The sequence below is a fragment of the Dromiciops gliroides genome, chromosome 3, assembly GCF_019393635.1.
Source record: "Dromiciops gliroides isolate mDroGli1 chromosome 3, mDroGli1.pri, whole genome shotgun sequence".
Taxonomy (NCBI): Eukaryota; Metazoa; Chordata; class Mammalia; order Microbiotheria; family Microbiotheriidae; genus Dromiciops; species Dromiciops gliroides.
This window is the reverse complement of record NC_057863.1, coordinates 367,304,310-367,318,977: the sequence shown is the minus strand read 5'-3', so window position 1 is coordinate 367,318,977 and position 14,668 is coordinate 367,304,310. Positions and strand designations below refer to the sequence as shown.

At 35.4% G+C, this 14,668-nt stretch overlaps 1 protein-coding gene across 1 annotated transcript in view; it reads left to right on the top strand.

Moving 5' to 3' along the window:
• Nucleotides 1-14,668, top strand: part of ARHGAP15 (Rho GTPase activating protein 15) — an 880,171-nt gene that overhangs the window by 618,344 nt on the left and 247,159 nt on the right. Inside the window, exon 11 of the mRNA XM_043990715.1 lies at nt 2,240-2,317. Coding sequence (XP_043846650.1) covers nt 2,240-2,317 — 78 coding nt within the window. The remainder of the gene's footprint in view (nt 1-2,239; nt 2,318-14,668) is intronic.

The following is a 14,668-nucleotide window of genomic DNA, read 5'->3' as shown; positions in this document are numbered from 1 at the left end:
ATGGTGATTTTCTCTATAGAATATAAACTCCTTGAGAACTGGGACTCTTTTCATTTTTGTCTTTGAATCCCTAACTCCTAATACAGTTCCTTATATAGGACCTTATAAATACTTTTTTACTCAAATTAAAAGTAGACTATTAGTGGGATCAATATTAACATATACATGTAACTCTTCTTTATACCCCCTTTGTTTACTGACCCAATTTTTGAACCACACAAGAACATTTTCTCATCTTATTCCTTTATAGTCACACTATAAATTAATGAGTCAAGGGTTTGGAGCAGATATTATGAATAAAAGATCAAATTTCTACTTTCATTTGAAATAATTACTAGCAGATTCTTGAGTAGAATCATATTCATATTTCTATAGGCAACTCATAATACCTGTTTGATTACATTGGTAGCATCTTAGTAGATTAGTATTGCTTATTACTATTAGTAATTGCTATTAATTAGCATATTAGTCATTACTAGAAACAAAAATTATACTTTTGTTTCCCAAGTATGAGTAAATTATAAACTGCTTTAATTTCCTAGCAAGAACCTAGTCTCAGTCAATATCTTCACAGAGTTAATATTGTGAAGAAGATACAGGGACTTCCTTATAATAATATATGAGCCTACATACTAGTACTACATAAAAACTCTACCATATGACTTCACTAATTTGTTGTTCAGTTGTTTCTCAGTCATGTCTAACTTTTTATGACCTCTTTTGAGGTTTTCTTTGCAAAATACTGGTGTGGTTTGCCATTTCCTTCACCAGCTCATTTTATAACTAAGGAAACTGAGGCAAACAAGGTTACATAATTTGTCCAGGGTCACAGAACTAGTAAGTGTTTGAGACCAAATTTTAACTCTGGCCTTCCTAACTCCAGGCCCAGAGTTCTATCCAATGTGACATCTAGTTGACTTCACTAATATTTATTCCTTACATTGCCCCAAGTGGATCTTTAGTGACAGCATAAACCAGAAGTGCAAATCCATGCTTTAAAAAATCTATGAGATATTTTAGCTAAGTTATGCCAAAGAAACAGTGATGATATGACCAAATATCCTCCCTTAACCTGATAACAAAACAGTTTGCAAGTACTAATATATAAATCAAGAAAATGTACCAAATAATAAACATGTAGGAATATGGAGATATTTATGCCATATTGGATAATATTTTATGGCAAAGAAAGGCTTTGTCAAGCCTGAATTCTGAATTCTTAGTAGCTGGGAGAGCAGACACCACTAAGAGACTATTCCTATGAAATCTGAACTCTATTATTTGTGTTACATATAAGGGATAATATTAGTGTTTTAATATGGCTTTCCTTCCTTTCACTTCAGTCTCTTTGATTGCTTAGTAATAGACCTAATGCTGTGGGGATTATGTGTGTATGTGTGTGAGTATGTATGCATGCACGCATGCATGTATGTATTATGTAGACACCCACACACATACATATAAACATATATATATATATATATATATATATATATATACACATACTATAAAGCCTGATTTATCAATTATACTGTCCTGTGAAATTCACCTGGTTTTTAAGTAGCAGGGATCAACTCTCAAGTCATCCAAAACCAATCTCCACCTTCTTGACATTTTTGGGGGGAAGGGGGAATATTTTTTTAAGTGCTCATTGTACACAGGAGCACTAAGTGCTTTTAATACTCTAGATCATCAAATAAAATATCTGTAACAGGATTTCCAATTCGTATCTTCAAATACCTAGTATCTGTTCTTGCTATCTTTTGATTAGAACTAAAGCCTTGGGTTATTTTGGCTTTCCACAAGAGGGCGTAACACGCATGTGCCTGGCAGCCCTGTTTTGATTGTAAATGCCTGCCTGAATTTCAGGCTTCTTCCAGGGAAGAGTTGTGGTTAGCATGCCCACTGGACTCCATACTGTCTACTACCATCTCAAGAATCTATTAAACATTCATATCAATTAATGATGAAATGCCTTCCATACCTCTGAATAAAATGACAAAAAATAGGATTAGTTTATTTAGATTCTAAATATATTTATACTTTGCTATTGTATTCAGAGCTAACATGTCAGAATTCATTTTTCTTCTGAAAGGGAGGAGACAATTGATAGAGATTCACTACACCATTCCTCCTTACATTCATTAAGATATATATTTTCATTGTTGTTTTCCTGTCACTCACTTCTTATAGCAAGTGCTTACATGAACCCATATGAAATATGCACCTCTGTTTCCAGGTCTGGATGTTGATGGAATATATCGAGTTAGTGGCAATCTGGCAACAATACAGAAGCTACGATTTATTGTCAATCAAGGTAAGTGATTCCTTCCCCTCAGTCATTTTTTTTAGTGCTCTTCCATCACTAACTATATTTCAGACTCTGCTATAGGCAGTGGATAGAGGTTGACGAGTTGAAGGGAAAGAAAGAGAAAAGTTGAAGAAGTACAAAGAATAATTAGCCAGGGAAGGAAAGAATAATGGGCAGTCAGTGGTAGGGGTGGGGGTGGGATAGTAGAGGGATAAAACTGGAAGGTAGATAGAAGAGTACAGATCAATTGGTGATAACAAAAAAATCATAGATAATGAACAGAGTAAGACAAACTGTGAGGAGGGGAAATATGAAGGAGAGAGAAAAGAACCATATTTTTAAAACAGAATAAGGAAACATACATTGGAATTGTATGCAAGAATTCAGAAAGATGAGGAATAGAATTGTAAACCTTGGAAATATATATAGAAAACCAAAGAGACTTAAACACCTTGAAATTAGAAGTAACTTTTAAAATATCTTTTCATTTGCATCGAACTTATGGGACTCTATGTTTTGTATTTCTGACTTTTTAAACTATGGTTCTGCCCATCAGATGTAAAGGACTTGATAACTTCTCTGTGATTATCTACTGGCAATAATTAGAAAACATAAGTGCACCTAAAACTATCCTTAGCATAAAACACTCAAATAGATTGCTTTCAGATCTAGAATGTAGATTCTAGAAATCCCAACTAGAAATCTATTAGAAATTAACAGTAAACACGGGTCAAAAATTCTAGAACAATTTTTTTCTTCCCACTCTCTCTCCCAAGGATGTTCATCAGACTAGACAACAAAACCTTGCTGGAACAAAGCAGAATAATGGTCTTTTAGATACTGGTCATATTTGGTAATGATTCTGTTCATTATGAGAATTCTTGAGGAAGAGAATCAATGAAGAAGATAATATTCCAGTTGGGTAATCATTGTAAACATCATAGAAAGTCATACTGGACAGAGAAAAAGAGGCAGGGTATATAAATGAGAGGTCATTATCACTGGACACATAATGGATAAGATCTATTCTTGAGTTGAGACATGTGGAGTCTTAAAGAAAGTATAAAGCAATCAATTCTGGTGGAACTGCTATTTCACCTCTAAACATGCTGTGCATTTGTTGTTGTTGTTGCTCTTGGCTTACCTTTTTGTGTTGTTCCCAAAAGGAGTTGCTTAGCCACTGAATATATTTACTGATAAGGAGTTTATCAGAGTTGTTTGATGTATTCTATTAAACCTAGTGTTAGGAGGAGTAGCCAGTGTTGTCTGACATTTCTTTGGGACAGACAAAGGCTATGACTGGTCTAAATCTAATAATCAGAAACAATTAATATCTATTTAGTATATGTCGTGTGTGTGTGTGTGTGTGTGTGTGTGTGTGTGTGTGTGTGTGTTTGGGGTGGGGAGATGGAAGGGATGGAGACAAATGGGAGAAAAGGCTGAGGTTTGGTAGACTTTAACTTGACTCTATAGTTTCTCCATGCTATCTCCTTTTCTTAGTTCTACCCTTTAAAATGCGTTTCTTTTTTTTTTTAAATGTGTTTCTTAACATTTGGCAGCCTTTAAAAGTCACCATCATTTCTCATATCAATATAATTTGTCACCGCTGAGTATCTATTAACTTTTGTGAGCCTTTGTCTTTTTTAAAAATTAAAGTTTTTCAGTTAACAAAAATCTATATTCTCTTTCCCTCCCTTCCTCATGGTCAGTGGAAGGGAAAGGGACACTTGCAATAAATATGTATCATCTGGCAAAAGAAATTCCCACATTGGACATACACATTTAATTCTGCACCCTAAGCTATCAGCTCTATTTCAGAAGGTGAGAAGAAGCCTTCTGCAGTCAGAGTTGGTCAATTCATTAATCATAGTACTTAAGTCTTTCAGCGTTGTTTGCTTCTTCGATATTGTTATTGTATATATAGTTCTCCTGATTCTGTTTGCTTCACTCTGCATTGGTTCATTCAAATGTTCCCGGAATTCTCTGAAACCATCTCTTTTCATCATCTCTTCTAACATAGTAGTGTTCCTTTACATTCATATCTTATGTCTTTCACAGGTTTTTCTCCAACCTGGAGAAGCAGCCTAGTGAGGGGAAATTATAAGTAGTTTAATAGAAAGAGATGGGTCTTGGAAAAACTGGCTTCAAATCCTAGTACTGACACTTACTATCAGTAGATTTATACAAGTCATTTAACCTTTTGATCTAACTGACTTTAAAGATTCCTAAAGGTTTAAATTCTAAGACCTTCACCAACTTTGTTCATATTTGCTCAATTTGAGTGAGAGTATTCTCTGATGGGGGGAAAAAAAGCATGAACTGGGCCCAGCTTCAGTTTTGTTCTCTTTTCAATTAGCTAAAATCATTCCTGCAATATATTTTGTGCTGGAAGTATATCCTGATTGGGATTCTAGACAGCTGGGCAACACATTTTTCCTACAGAAAAGAAATCTGAAAACAGAAGCAGCAGTAGAAACAAACACTAGTTGCATTTCCTGCCTTAAAAAATATGCTCAGCAGTATGAAAAGGCAAGGAAAAAAATCATCTGCAATGAAAATATGAAATCTGTCCATCTCGTCTTTTGCAATCTAAACTTCCCCATTCTCTGAGGCTTTGTCATTCCTCATGTTTTCATGAGATTTGACAATGTAAAGCTGGACAGAAGGCCTTAGTTGGTATCTGGTAGCACAGAATTGTCAGTAAACTATCTGCTTTATAGCACTGTCAGAACAGAACACACAGAATACAAATAACGCTACATTAGGACTTTTGACACTCTCAACTATGTCCAAGTTTTTATAAAAAATGGCTTTGGATTCAGTGGTCAAAGGAGAGCGTACACAGCCAATTCTCAATTATCAGTGATCAGATTATCTTTTTTAATGAATCACTTACAGGAGACCTATAACCTCCTCCCTTATGGTATCCATCTGGGTCCTAGTCTCTACTGACAGCAGAACCAAACCAGGAGGGCAGTCAAGGCTGGGCACAGAAAATGTTGCATTGTCTAAGCATATGGTTCTGTGTGTGTGTGTGTGTGTGTGTGTGTGTGTGCATGCATATATGTATGGGTGTGTGGGTGGGTGTGCTGGGACTGAGGGGGTTCTAAGGAGATGAAATAACAAACCATGTAAAAATACTTTGAAAAGCATAACATATTACAGCAATTAATAGTGTTAATTATTAATATCATAATTGTTCACAAATGAAATTTGAATAATGATATCTCATTTTAACATTAAAACTTATTTTCCACTCTAGCCATTAACCGGGATAATTGTGATTTGGCTATATGTTGAAATGAATAAGATTCATTCTATTTTTGACTCATAATTTTCTTTCATCTTCTTCACTGTCATAACTCTCACTAATTTTAAATACACCCATTGGTCCCATTTAACTTGTTTCGTTGTTATCTAAAGCAAATATATATATATACATATATAAATTGGGGATTGGATATTTTTATTAATGTATCCAGATCTGTATTTCAATCAAATTGGATTTTTTTATTATATAAGCTAAATACACTTTTAAAAAAATTCACCCCAGTTGCAACAAATATTTATTGAGTGCTTGCAAAATAAGAAAAATCTGCATTTAATATATAACATACACATGCCATTTACCCTTTTGTTTCTTAGTGGATTGACTGAATTCTGCTTATTGGTAATGTTAAATAATTTCATCCTGGTAGTATGCAAACAGCATAATTGTTTGGCACTTAAGATGTCTTTTAGGTTCAAACTGTCCTGAGCATTATCTCCTAGCCAGAAACCTTTACCTTTGTCTAGAGCTTAATGCCACATTGATACCATAGAAACATCTTTAAAATTCCCAATAGAATATATGCTCTTTGAAAGCAGGGACTGTTTTATTTATATTTTTGTATCCCCAACAAATAACATAAGTTCTTTGCTCATAATGAGCACTTAATAAATGGGAATTGAATTAGATTGAATTCTTAGAGAAACAGCTTTCTAAATTTGTGGTTTTACTCCTTGATCTCTTGGTGCAACAATCAAAAAGCATGAACCTTCTACCTGAACTGAGAGTTCTTAGTTTCATTCTATTTTTGCCATCTTTTTGTTGATTTTCTCCAATGAAATGGGTTGCATGAACCTCGATGTCAGAGTATCATAGATCTGAGATACCATATTAATAATTCAGAATGTTGTATGATCTCATCATCACATTCCCTTACACATTCTTACAAAGTCTAGGCTTTAGCATATAAGGTTCTGGATCATGTTTTAATACTTATGATGAGGGCAGCTAGGTGAGACAGTGGATAAAGCTCCAGCCCTGGATTCAGGAGGACCTGAGTTCAAAACTGGCCTCAGACACTTGACACTTTACTGGCTGTGTGACCCTGGGCAAATCACTTAACCCCCATTGCCCCACCAAAAAAAGAAAAAAAAGAAAGAGAAAAGAAAAGAAAAGAAAACCTTCTGATAATGGGACTTTTAAGATCCTAATATTTTTGTATCAATGCACCTCCTTATTCTACTCCCTTATTTTTCAGGACATTTCCTACAAGTAATATGCTACTGGCTTTAGAATCTTAAAAAGAAAAATCAGATAAAGCCCATACAATCCCCTTCCTTTTGCAAAGGGCAGACTGTTTGAGGTTCTAAAGAGGATAAATAACCATAAGGTTAGAAGCAGTTCAGTGTAATGGAAAGGGGGTTGATTTTGAAATCAGGTCATTTGGAAGAAATCCCAATTCTAATATCTACCAGTTTTGCACAAGTTAATGTCAGGAAAATGAGACAAATAAGACTTAGACTCCCTAACTCAGCTAGCTCATGTCAGAAAAGCACCCTGTTAACATGAGAGTATCACAAAAATATGTTATTATCAAGGTACTCTTTGACATGACAGCGATAAAATGCTAGGACTGGAATCAAGAAGATTCGTCTTCCTGAGTTCAAATTTGGCCTTGGACTCTTTGGCTGTATGACCCTGGGAAAGTATGTTTACCTCAGTTTCTTCATCTGTAAAATGAACTGAAAAGGAAATGGCAAACCACTCCAGTATCATTGCCAAGAAAACTCCAAATGGGGTCACAAAGAGTTGTAAACAACTAGCCAGCAAACTGTTTAGTCAATCTTTGTCCACTCTTAAGGAAAAAAAAAAAACAAAATTACTTGTAGACTTTCTAGAGAGAAAGGTGGCAGCCTGGAATAGTGGAAATTGAACTAATCTCTAAGCCAGGAAGACCCTGTATTCAAGATCCACCTCTGACACATACACACTATGTGACCTATATAAATCAAATATTACTCTAGTAGGCAACTAATACAACACACACACACACACACACACACACACATATACACACAGAGATATAGAAATATATATAGAGAGAGATTAGATATATACATAGATGATATATATGTATTTTTTAAGTGCTAAGATTGATAGAGGGAGTTGCCTCACCCTATAAGGATGAAATCACAAATCTGGTACTAATCCATATCCTTCCTGTCAAGTCCTAAATAAATGGACAGGCCCCGAAGGGGTGTGACTAGGGATCTTTCAGGGACTTATAGAATTAGAAATAGAAGTAGCCTCAGAAACCAACCAGTTCAAATCCTTCATTTTATAGACTAAGAAATTGCAACCCAAACAAAGTTAAATAATTTGCTCAAGGTCATACAACTTGAAAATGATGGAATTGGGATTTGAACCCCAGACATCTGACTCCAAAGCCAGAATTCTTTCCAATCTGCCATCTCCTTTCAGAATATGTTTAGTGGGTTACACTTTAAAAGATTCTTCTGCCATTTATATATCTCTATAACAGGTGAGGAATAGATCTTATTGGAGCAATTTTCTTCATGCAATCATAGAATATAAAGGAATACAGCAATACAATTAACAAACACCAGGAGGAATACAATATATGCCTCCCTGTTCCCAGAGAAAGAATTGATTGTGTGTGTGTGTGTGTGTGTGTGTGTGTGTGTTTAAATAGAGGAGGAAAATGTCATTCTTTCCATTTTTGTTGCATAGTTTATATATTTTTGTTCACCTAAATACCATTGGAATAGAAGTAAAAAATTGACTATTGGCTTAAGTAGATAGTATCACTTGTTTTGATCACACTGAGAATTTGCACTCACCCGTGCAAATCAACTATCAGAGGCCCTATTCTGTGTTATCAACTGTACCTAAACTGTATTTCTATAGATTGGACCTTAGAGCAAAGCAAAGCATTAACTTTAGTAGCTGTCTCTGTGCTTTTATTATCTGAAGCATCAGACATTGAATAAAAGAAGGGAAAACTGAGAAAGGATGTGAACAATTGGCAGTTTCATCATGAAATAAGCAATTGGATGAAGCAGGGAAAGATCTGGAAAGGGATTTTCAAACCTACAGTCCTGTTTTTATAAAAACAACCCCTGTATGAAGTTCATTCATTTTTATATTAAATGAATTTATTTTGCCCTCTTATTATTTTTTAAAGCAAGGTATTTCCTTAAGCTGACTTCACTCTGGCCACCAACAGCAACAACAAAACAAACCATGTTATTTGCTTTATCCTATTGCACAGGGTGGTTTGTTAGTGGTGGTGGGTTTTCTTTTTCTTTCTTTTATTTTTTGTAAAGCGAACCATTGATATTACACCTTTTTGACTTCCTCATGACAAGATTATCTTTTAACAATGATATATTTTTCCCATTAAAGGCTGAAAAGATCACTTAATCATAAAAGGGCCAGACTATAACATCTTTCAGGGCTTTGGAAACTTTCTTAACCCTCATTTTTCAGCTCCATTGCATCAGTGAACTAGGAGTTCCAGGGCCTGTTGCTGACAACATTTCACTTTGTTTTCAACACTTTAAGAGAATGCCTTCTGACTACTGAAAGATGCTGTAGACAGAGGACAAACCAATAACAGCTCTTATGCCCTTTGCATGAAGGTTTTAGGATTTGACCTAGAATTGTAACAGCTTGTGTATGGCTCACTTAAGTCCCTAAAGGTCACAGTGCCTGGATGTAGCATAGAAAGAGCCCTAGGCTTTGAATGAAGAGCTGAGTTCAGTTCTTACCTATCATCTGTGATCATGAATACCCTCTGAGTTTTAATTTCCTTGTTTAAAATGTCGTAATACCACTAGTTCTTGCATCATGTAACCATTGTGAGGCTCAAATGAGATGTAGTTTGTGAAGTAACATTAAAGTGCAATTTATATAAATGTTTACTATGATTATTTCCTATTTCATGGCCAATTCATAAAGTATACATTTCTGATCTTATGGAAATTTTAACCAAAAAACAGATTGCATTGATTAGTTAGCTAACATTTATTAATTTCCTATTTTATGACAGACATTCCACTTAACACTATAAGTATTAAAAAATGAAATTATCTCCACTTTTGGGGGGGTTACATTCTATCATGGAGATGACATGTATATATACATACATAGATTTATGCAAAACTTTTATACAGAAGATACAAAGTTAATATAAGGAAATTAAATATAAGGTAATTAGAATGAGAGGGTAGTAGCAGTTGAGGAGATGAAGAAAGGAGGCTTCATGAAGGTGATAATTGAGCTATATCTTGAAGGAAAAGACAGACTACAAGGTTGAAGTTATGATCAAGAAATAGCCAGTATATGGAGTTAAGGGAAATAGCCCTCTATGCTAGGTTTGAGGAGCACAGAGAAGGTCAGTTTGGCTCGATTGTAAAGTGTGGGAGGGAAAGTAATGTACAGTCAGGCCAGAAAAATAGATTGTAATTAAGTTGCGAAGGGCTTTAAAATGCAAACAAAGGAGTTCATATTTTACCCAGAGGCAGTTAGGAGCCACCAGAGTTTATGAAATAGGGTAGGAAGATGGCCAGAACAGAGATTAAGGAAAATCACTTCTGCATCTCTGTGGCAAATAGATTGAAATGGGGAGATATTGGAGGTAGAAAGACCAATTGGGAGGCCATTGCAATAGTATAGGCAAGAGATGAAGAGAGCCTGAAAAGGGATTATTGCTATGTAAGTATAAAGAAGGGGTTAGATTCAAGTAACGTTTTGGCAATAGCAAGATTTGACAACTGATTGGACAGTGGGGTAAGTGAGAGTGACAGGATGAAGATGATGCCAAGGTAATAAACCTAGGAGACCGGAAAAATGGTGAGATGCCTTTGACAGAAATAAAGAAATTTGGAAAAGGGATGGGTTGGTTTGGAAGTAAAGATAATAAGATATTTTGGATCATTTTGAGTTTGAGACATCTCCAGGCTATCTAGATGTCCAATAGGTAGAACAATTGCCCTGGAGTCAGAATATGAGTTCAAATCTGACCTCATCCACTTGACACTTACTAGCTGTGTGACCCTGAGCAAGTCACTTAACCGAAATTGTCTCAGAAGATCCAGGACCATCTCCAGTCATCCTGATGTATATATCTTGCCACTGGACCCAGATGGCTCTGGAGGAGAGAGTGAGGCTGGTGACTTTGTACAGCCCTCACTTAAATCCAATTCACTACAGGTCATGACATCACCTCCTGATGTCATAGTCCTCTTCGAGAACTAAGGACAGACAACAACAGGCAGCCAGTAATGTGGGACTGAGCCAGTAATGTGTGACATTGGAGCTACATGTATACATCTGTGTATCACATACATAGAAATCATAGTTGAAGAAGAGGACCTGGAGAAATACACAAAGAGGGCATGAACTGAATGGTGAAGCAGCAAGTAATATCAAGGAGTGGTAAGATAGGTTGAAGAGTTCTCTATCTTTTAGCCTATTTCATCTGTCACTTTGCTTTTAAAAATTAATGCAAATAACATGGGATTCCCCAAAATTTGAAGAACCAAAGTGAAAACTGCGGTATTACTGAACAGTGTCCATAGCCCTTCCTAGCTTTAACTGGTTATGGAATTCATGACAAACTGACCCTCATTTTACTTCTTTTTTTTCTGTACCCCTGAAACAGCAATTACTAGCACATTTTACTAAATGAGCTAAATGAACTTTTTCCCCCTCTCTTTTTGGCCTCCAGAATGACCATAATCCCCCTTTCCAGAATACCTGGTGTTTGTGCAGCTGGTAAAGATATTGACCTTATGTTAGGGAATTACCTTGGCACTCCCTAGAGAGAGACTTTAAATTTCCACCAAGAAGCTGATGGGAATGTGCAGATTACCCAATTGCAAAAGAGAGTATTTTTGAGTTTTTAATATGGTCTTAAGGAAAAGTGAGTTCTCTCCAAGAATTGAAAATCACCATAATGCATTTGATATGTACAAAACCTATGATGTTTCTTGAGTTCAGGAAACTGATTTCTATTTGACATAATGACATTTTTTCTTTAAGGATTTTAATTCTCCTGCCTTGCATTAATTTCTTCTCTATCCTGCATGTAACATCACAAGTTAAAAATAAAAAACAAGGGAAGAAATTAAGTAGCAAAGGAATATAAGTTAACTAATCAGAAGATTGTAATAATAGATCTAGTTGTTAAACTAAGAAAGGAGTACCAACTTGACTGAATACAAGTTATTCTTCTGCCTATGACAAAGTTCCCAAGCTGGCACTAACTCTGCCTCTTGGCTAAGGGCAATACTAAAAAAAAAATCTGCACACAGCTTCCAAATTAGATTTGGAGTCAGGTTAGTAACAAGAGCAAAACCACTGGTAGTATTTCTCAAAATTGCAAGAACTTTCAAATCGTGCAAACTCTCCTTAAGCAACTTAGAAAAAGAAAGGAATCTTACTAAAAATGTTATTAATAATGATCAGAAATTTGTCTAATTTCATGATGTTGGGAATGCTGGGCAAAAGTGTTTGCTGTGGAAAGGAGAGTTGTTCACACAACAGAAGCAAATACAATGGAGCAACTGAATAATAATGCTTTAGAGATCTAGAAATGAGAGGTACTTCAGAGGACTTACTATTTGAACTCTGTCATTTTAAAGATGAGAATACTAAGTCCTAGAGATATTAAGTCACTTGCCCAAGGCCATACAGGTAGCAAATGTCAGAGGAAAGATTTGAACCCAGGTTCTATGACTTTCAGAAACAGTGATGGGTGCCAGTCCATGGTGTGAAAGTACCTTCCTGTGAACTCCTTAGAGTAATTATGTTCCCTTGAATGAAATTCAAAAAAGGCTCAGCATGTCATGTAATGATGGCCCATTTAGATTTAAAGATGTATTACATAATTCATACTCAGATTTTTCTTAGTTATAATTTATTAAATTTAAAATAATAGCTATCTGGTAATAAATAATAACAGCATTTTTGATCACTTTAAGGTTTGCCCAGCACTTAACAAGTTTAACTCATTTGATCCTCATAAGAACTCCAAGGGTAGGTGCTGTTATTATCATCATTTTACAGATGAGGAAACTGAGGCCCCGACTTAATAGACTTTCCTAGGTCACACTTACACAGCTACTAAGTGTCTCAGGCAGTATTCAGACTCAATTTTTCCTGATTCTAAGTCCCGCACTCTATCCACTAGGTCATTTTACTGCCTAAAAAACATCCAAAACAATAAGGACATGATTTAGGCTTTTCCATTAATTATATTTTGTACTAGTATTCATGACATGTCACAGCACAATAAGGTCCAAGAAGACCTAGCAGGGCAGATCTTCCAGGATAGAAGACCGTCTTGTCCTGAACACTGTTTTATACTAGAAGAGAAAAGGAATTGGTGCCCTACACAGTTTTACCAATATTAAACAGTAGAGTTATCAAACCCCAGTCCCTTTTGATCATACCCATTACATATAAGCTAAAGAAGAAAGCACATAGGGTTTGGTCACATAGTATAGCTAGGAAGGAGTCTCTTTGCACTCCCAAGGCCATAATTTAGGGAGGGTCAGGAGGAGTCATGGAAAAGTTGGAAGAGAGGGTAATGGCACTTTAAGACCCTTGTTAATCCCTAAGGACTATATATTTATGGTATATCCTTCTTCACAAAGAAAATTATTCTTTCCAGGAATTACAATTGTAATAAGTCACTTATATCAGCTTCCACACACATATACACACACACCCTCAAAGAACCTCAGTGTTCTTTATAAACATGCTTGAGAGTGATTTGGGAAGAGAAAAAGGATCCTTGTAATCATCAAGGTACTTTGGCAACCTCCAAACCTCTTTTGAAAGAGAAACTTCTCCATTTTTCTGAAGTCTAAAGATCACTGGGCAGGAATAGGTTTGTGACATGCTGTCAGCAGAGTCCATGAAGGGAACAAGGCATCGGGTACCATTGAAATCCTTTTCTAACTTATTGCTGGGAATCTGGGTTATAACAGAAAGGAGGATATTAGCTGGAATAACCATTCGAGATATCTATCTCCTAGATGGATTTATCAGTGACAGATCCTGATCTATTGAAGAACCTGGAATTAGAACCCTAGGTGAAGTCAGTGATTAAAAAAAGGACAGTGGGAATTCAAAGAATACTTGGAAAACTTACCTAAACACATGAATAGGAAATTTTAAAATACCAAGAAAAAATAAACATGACTACAACAATGTAAACAGAAAGAATACAATGAAACCAAATGATATCTAATTAGAATGACCAAGTTTAGTCAAGAGAACAGTGAAGAGAACCCACTTCTTTCCCCCTTCCATATAGAAGTGGGAGACTAAGGGTATGGAATATTGCTTGAATTATTAGATAAGGTTTATACATTGCCTTTGCTGAAATGTCATTTATGTTTTTCTCCCTTTTTAATCTTTATAAAAAGGGATAGTTTGCTGTGCAAGGAAGGGAAGTAAGATATATTCAGAAATTAATGTGATAAACAGTAAAAAGCATCAAAAATAAATTTTAATTTAAAAAATTCAGTGAGGATATAGGTCAGTAATAATGTGTGGGGAAAATGATAGTAGAAAAAACCCAAATTGCTTAGTATATTTTAACTTGAAAATTGCCTAAGATAGAACATGATCTTTATTCCAGATGAACCCTATATGCCAAATTTTATAATTATGCATTTATGCCCCCTTCTATTTTCTGTATTTGATTATAGCCCATAGGAAAATCCAAGAGGGGAAATTCTTTTGAAATTCAATGAAAATATGAGATATTTTAATGAAAAATTGTATGGAAAGAAAGTCATGTTCATGCAATACCCTCCCCATCTAAAAGATCGTTTTTCTTCAACTTTTATTATCTGAATGCTACTCCTTTTCCAAGGATCAGATCAACCCCTACCTATTTTTCAGTCTTCTCTGACTATTCCCCAGTTCCCAATGTTCCCTTCCTCCTCCGTACTGTTATAATACATACAATATATGCCACACATTGAAAAAATAACATATATTACATTGTATTCTTACATGGTTTTATAGGGGAGGAGGTATATGGTATGTAT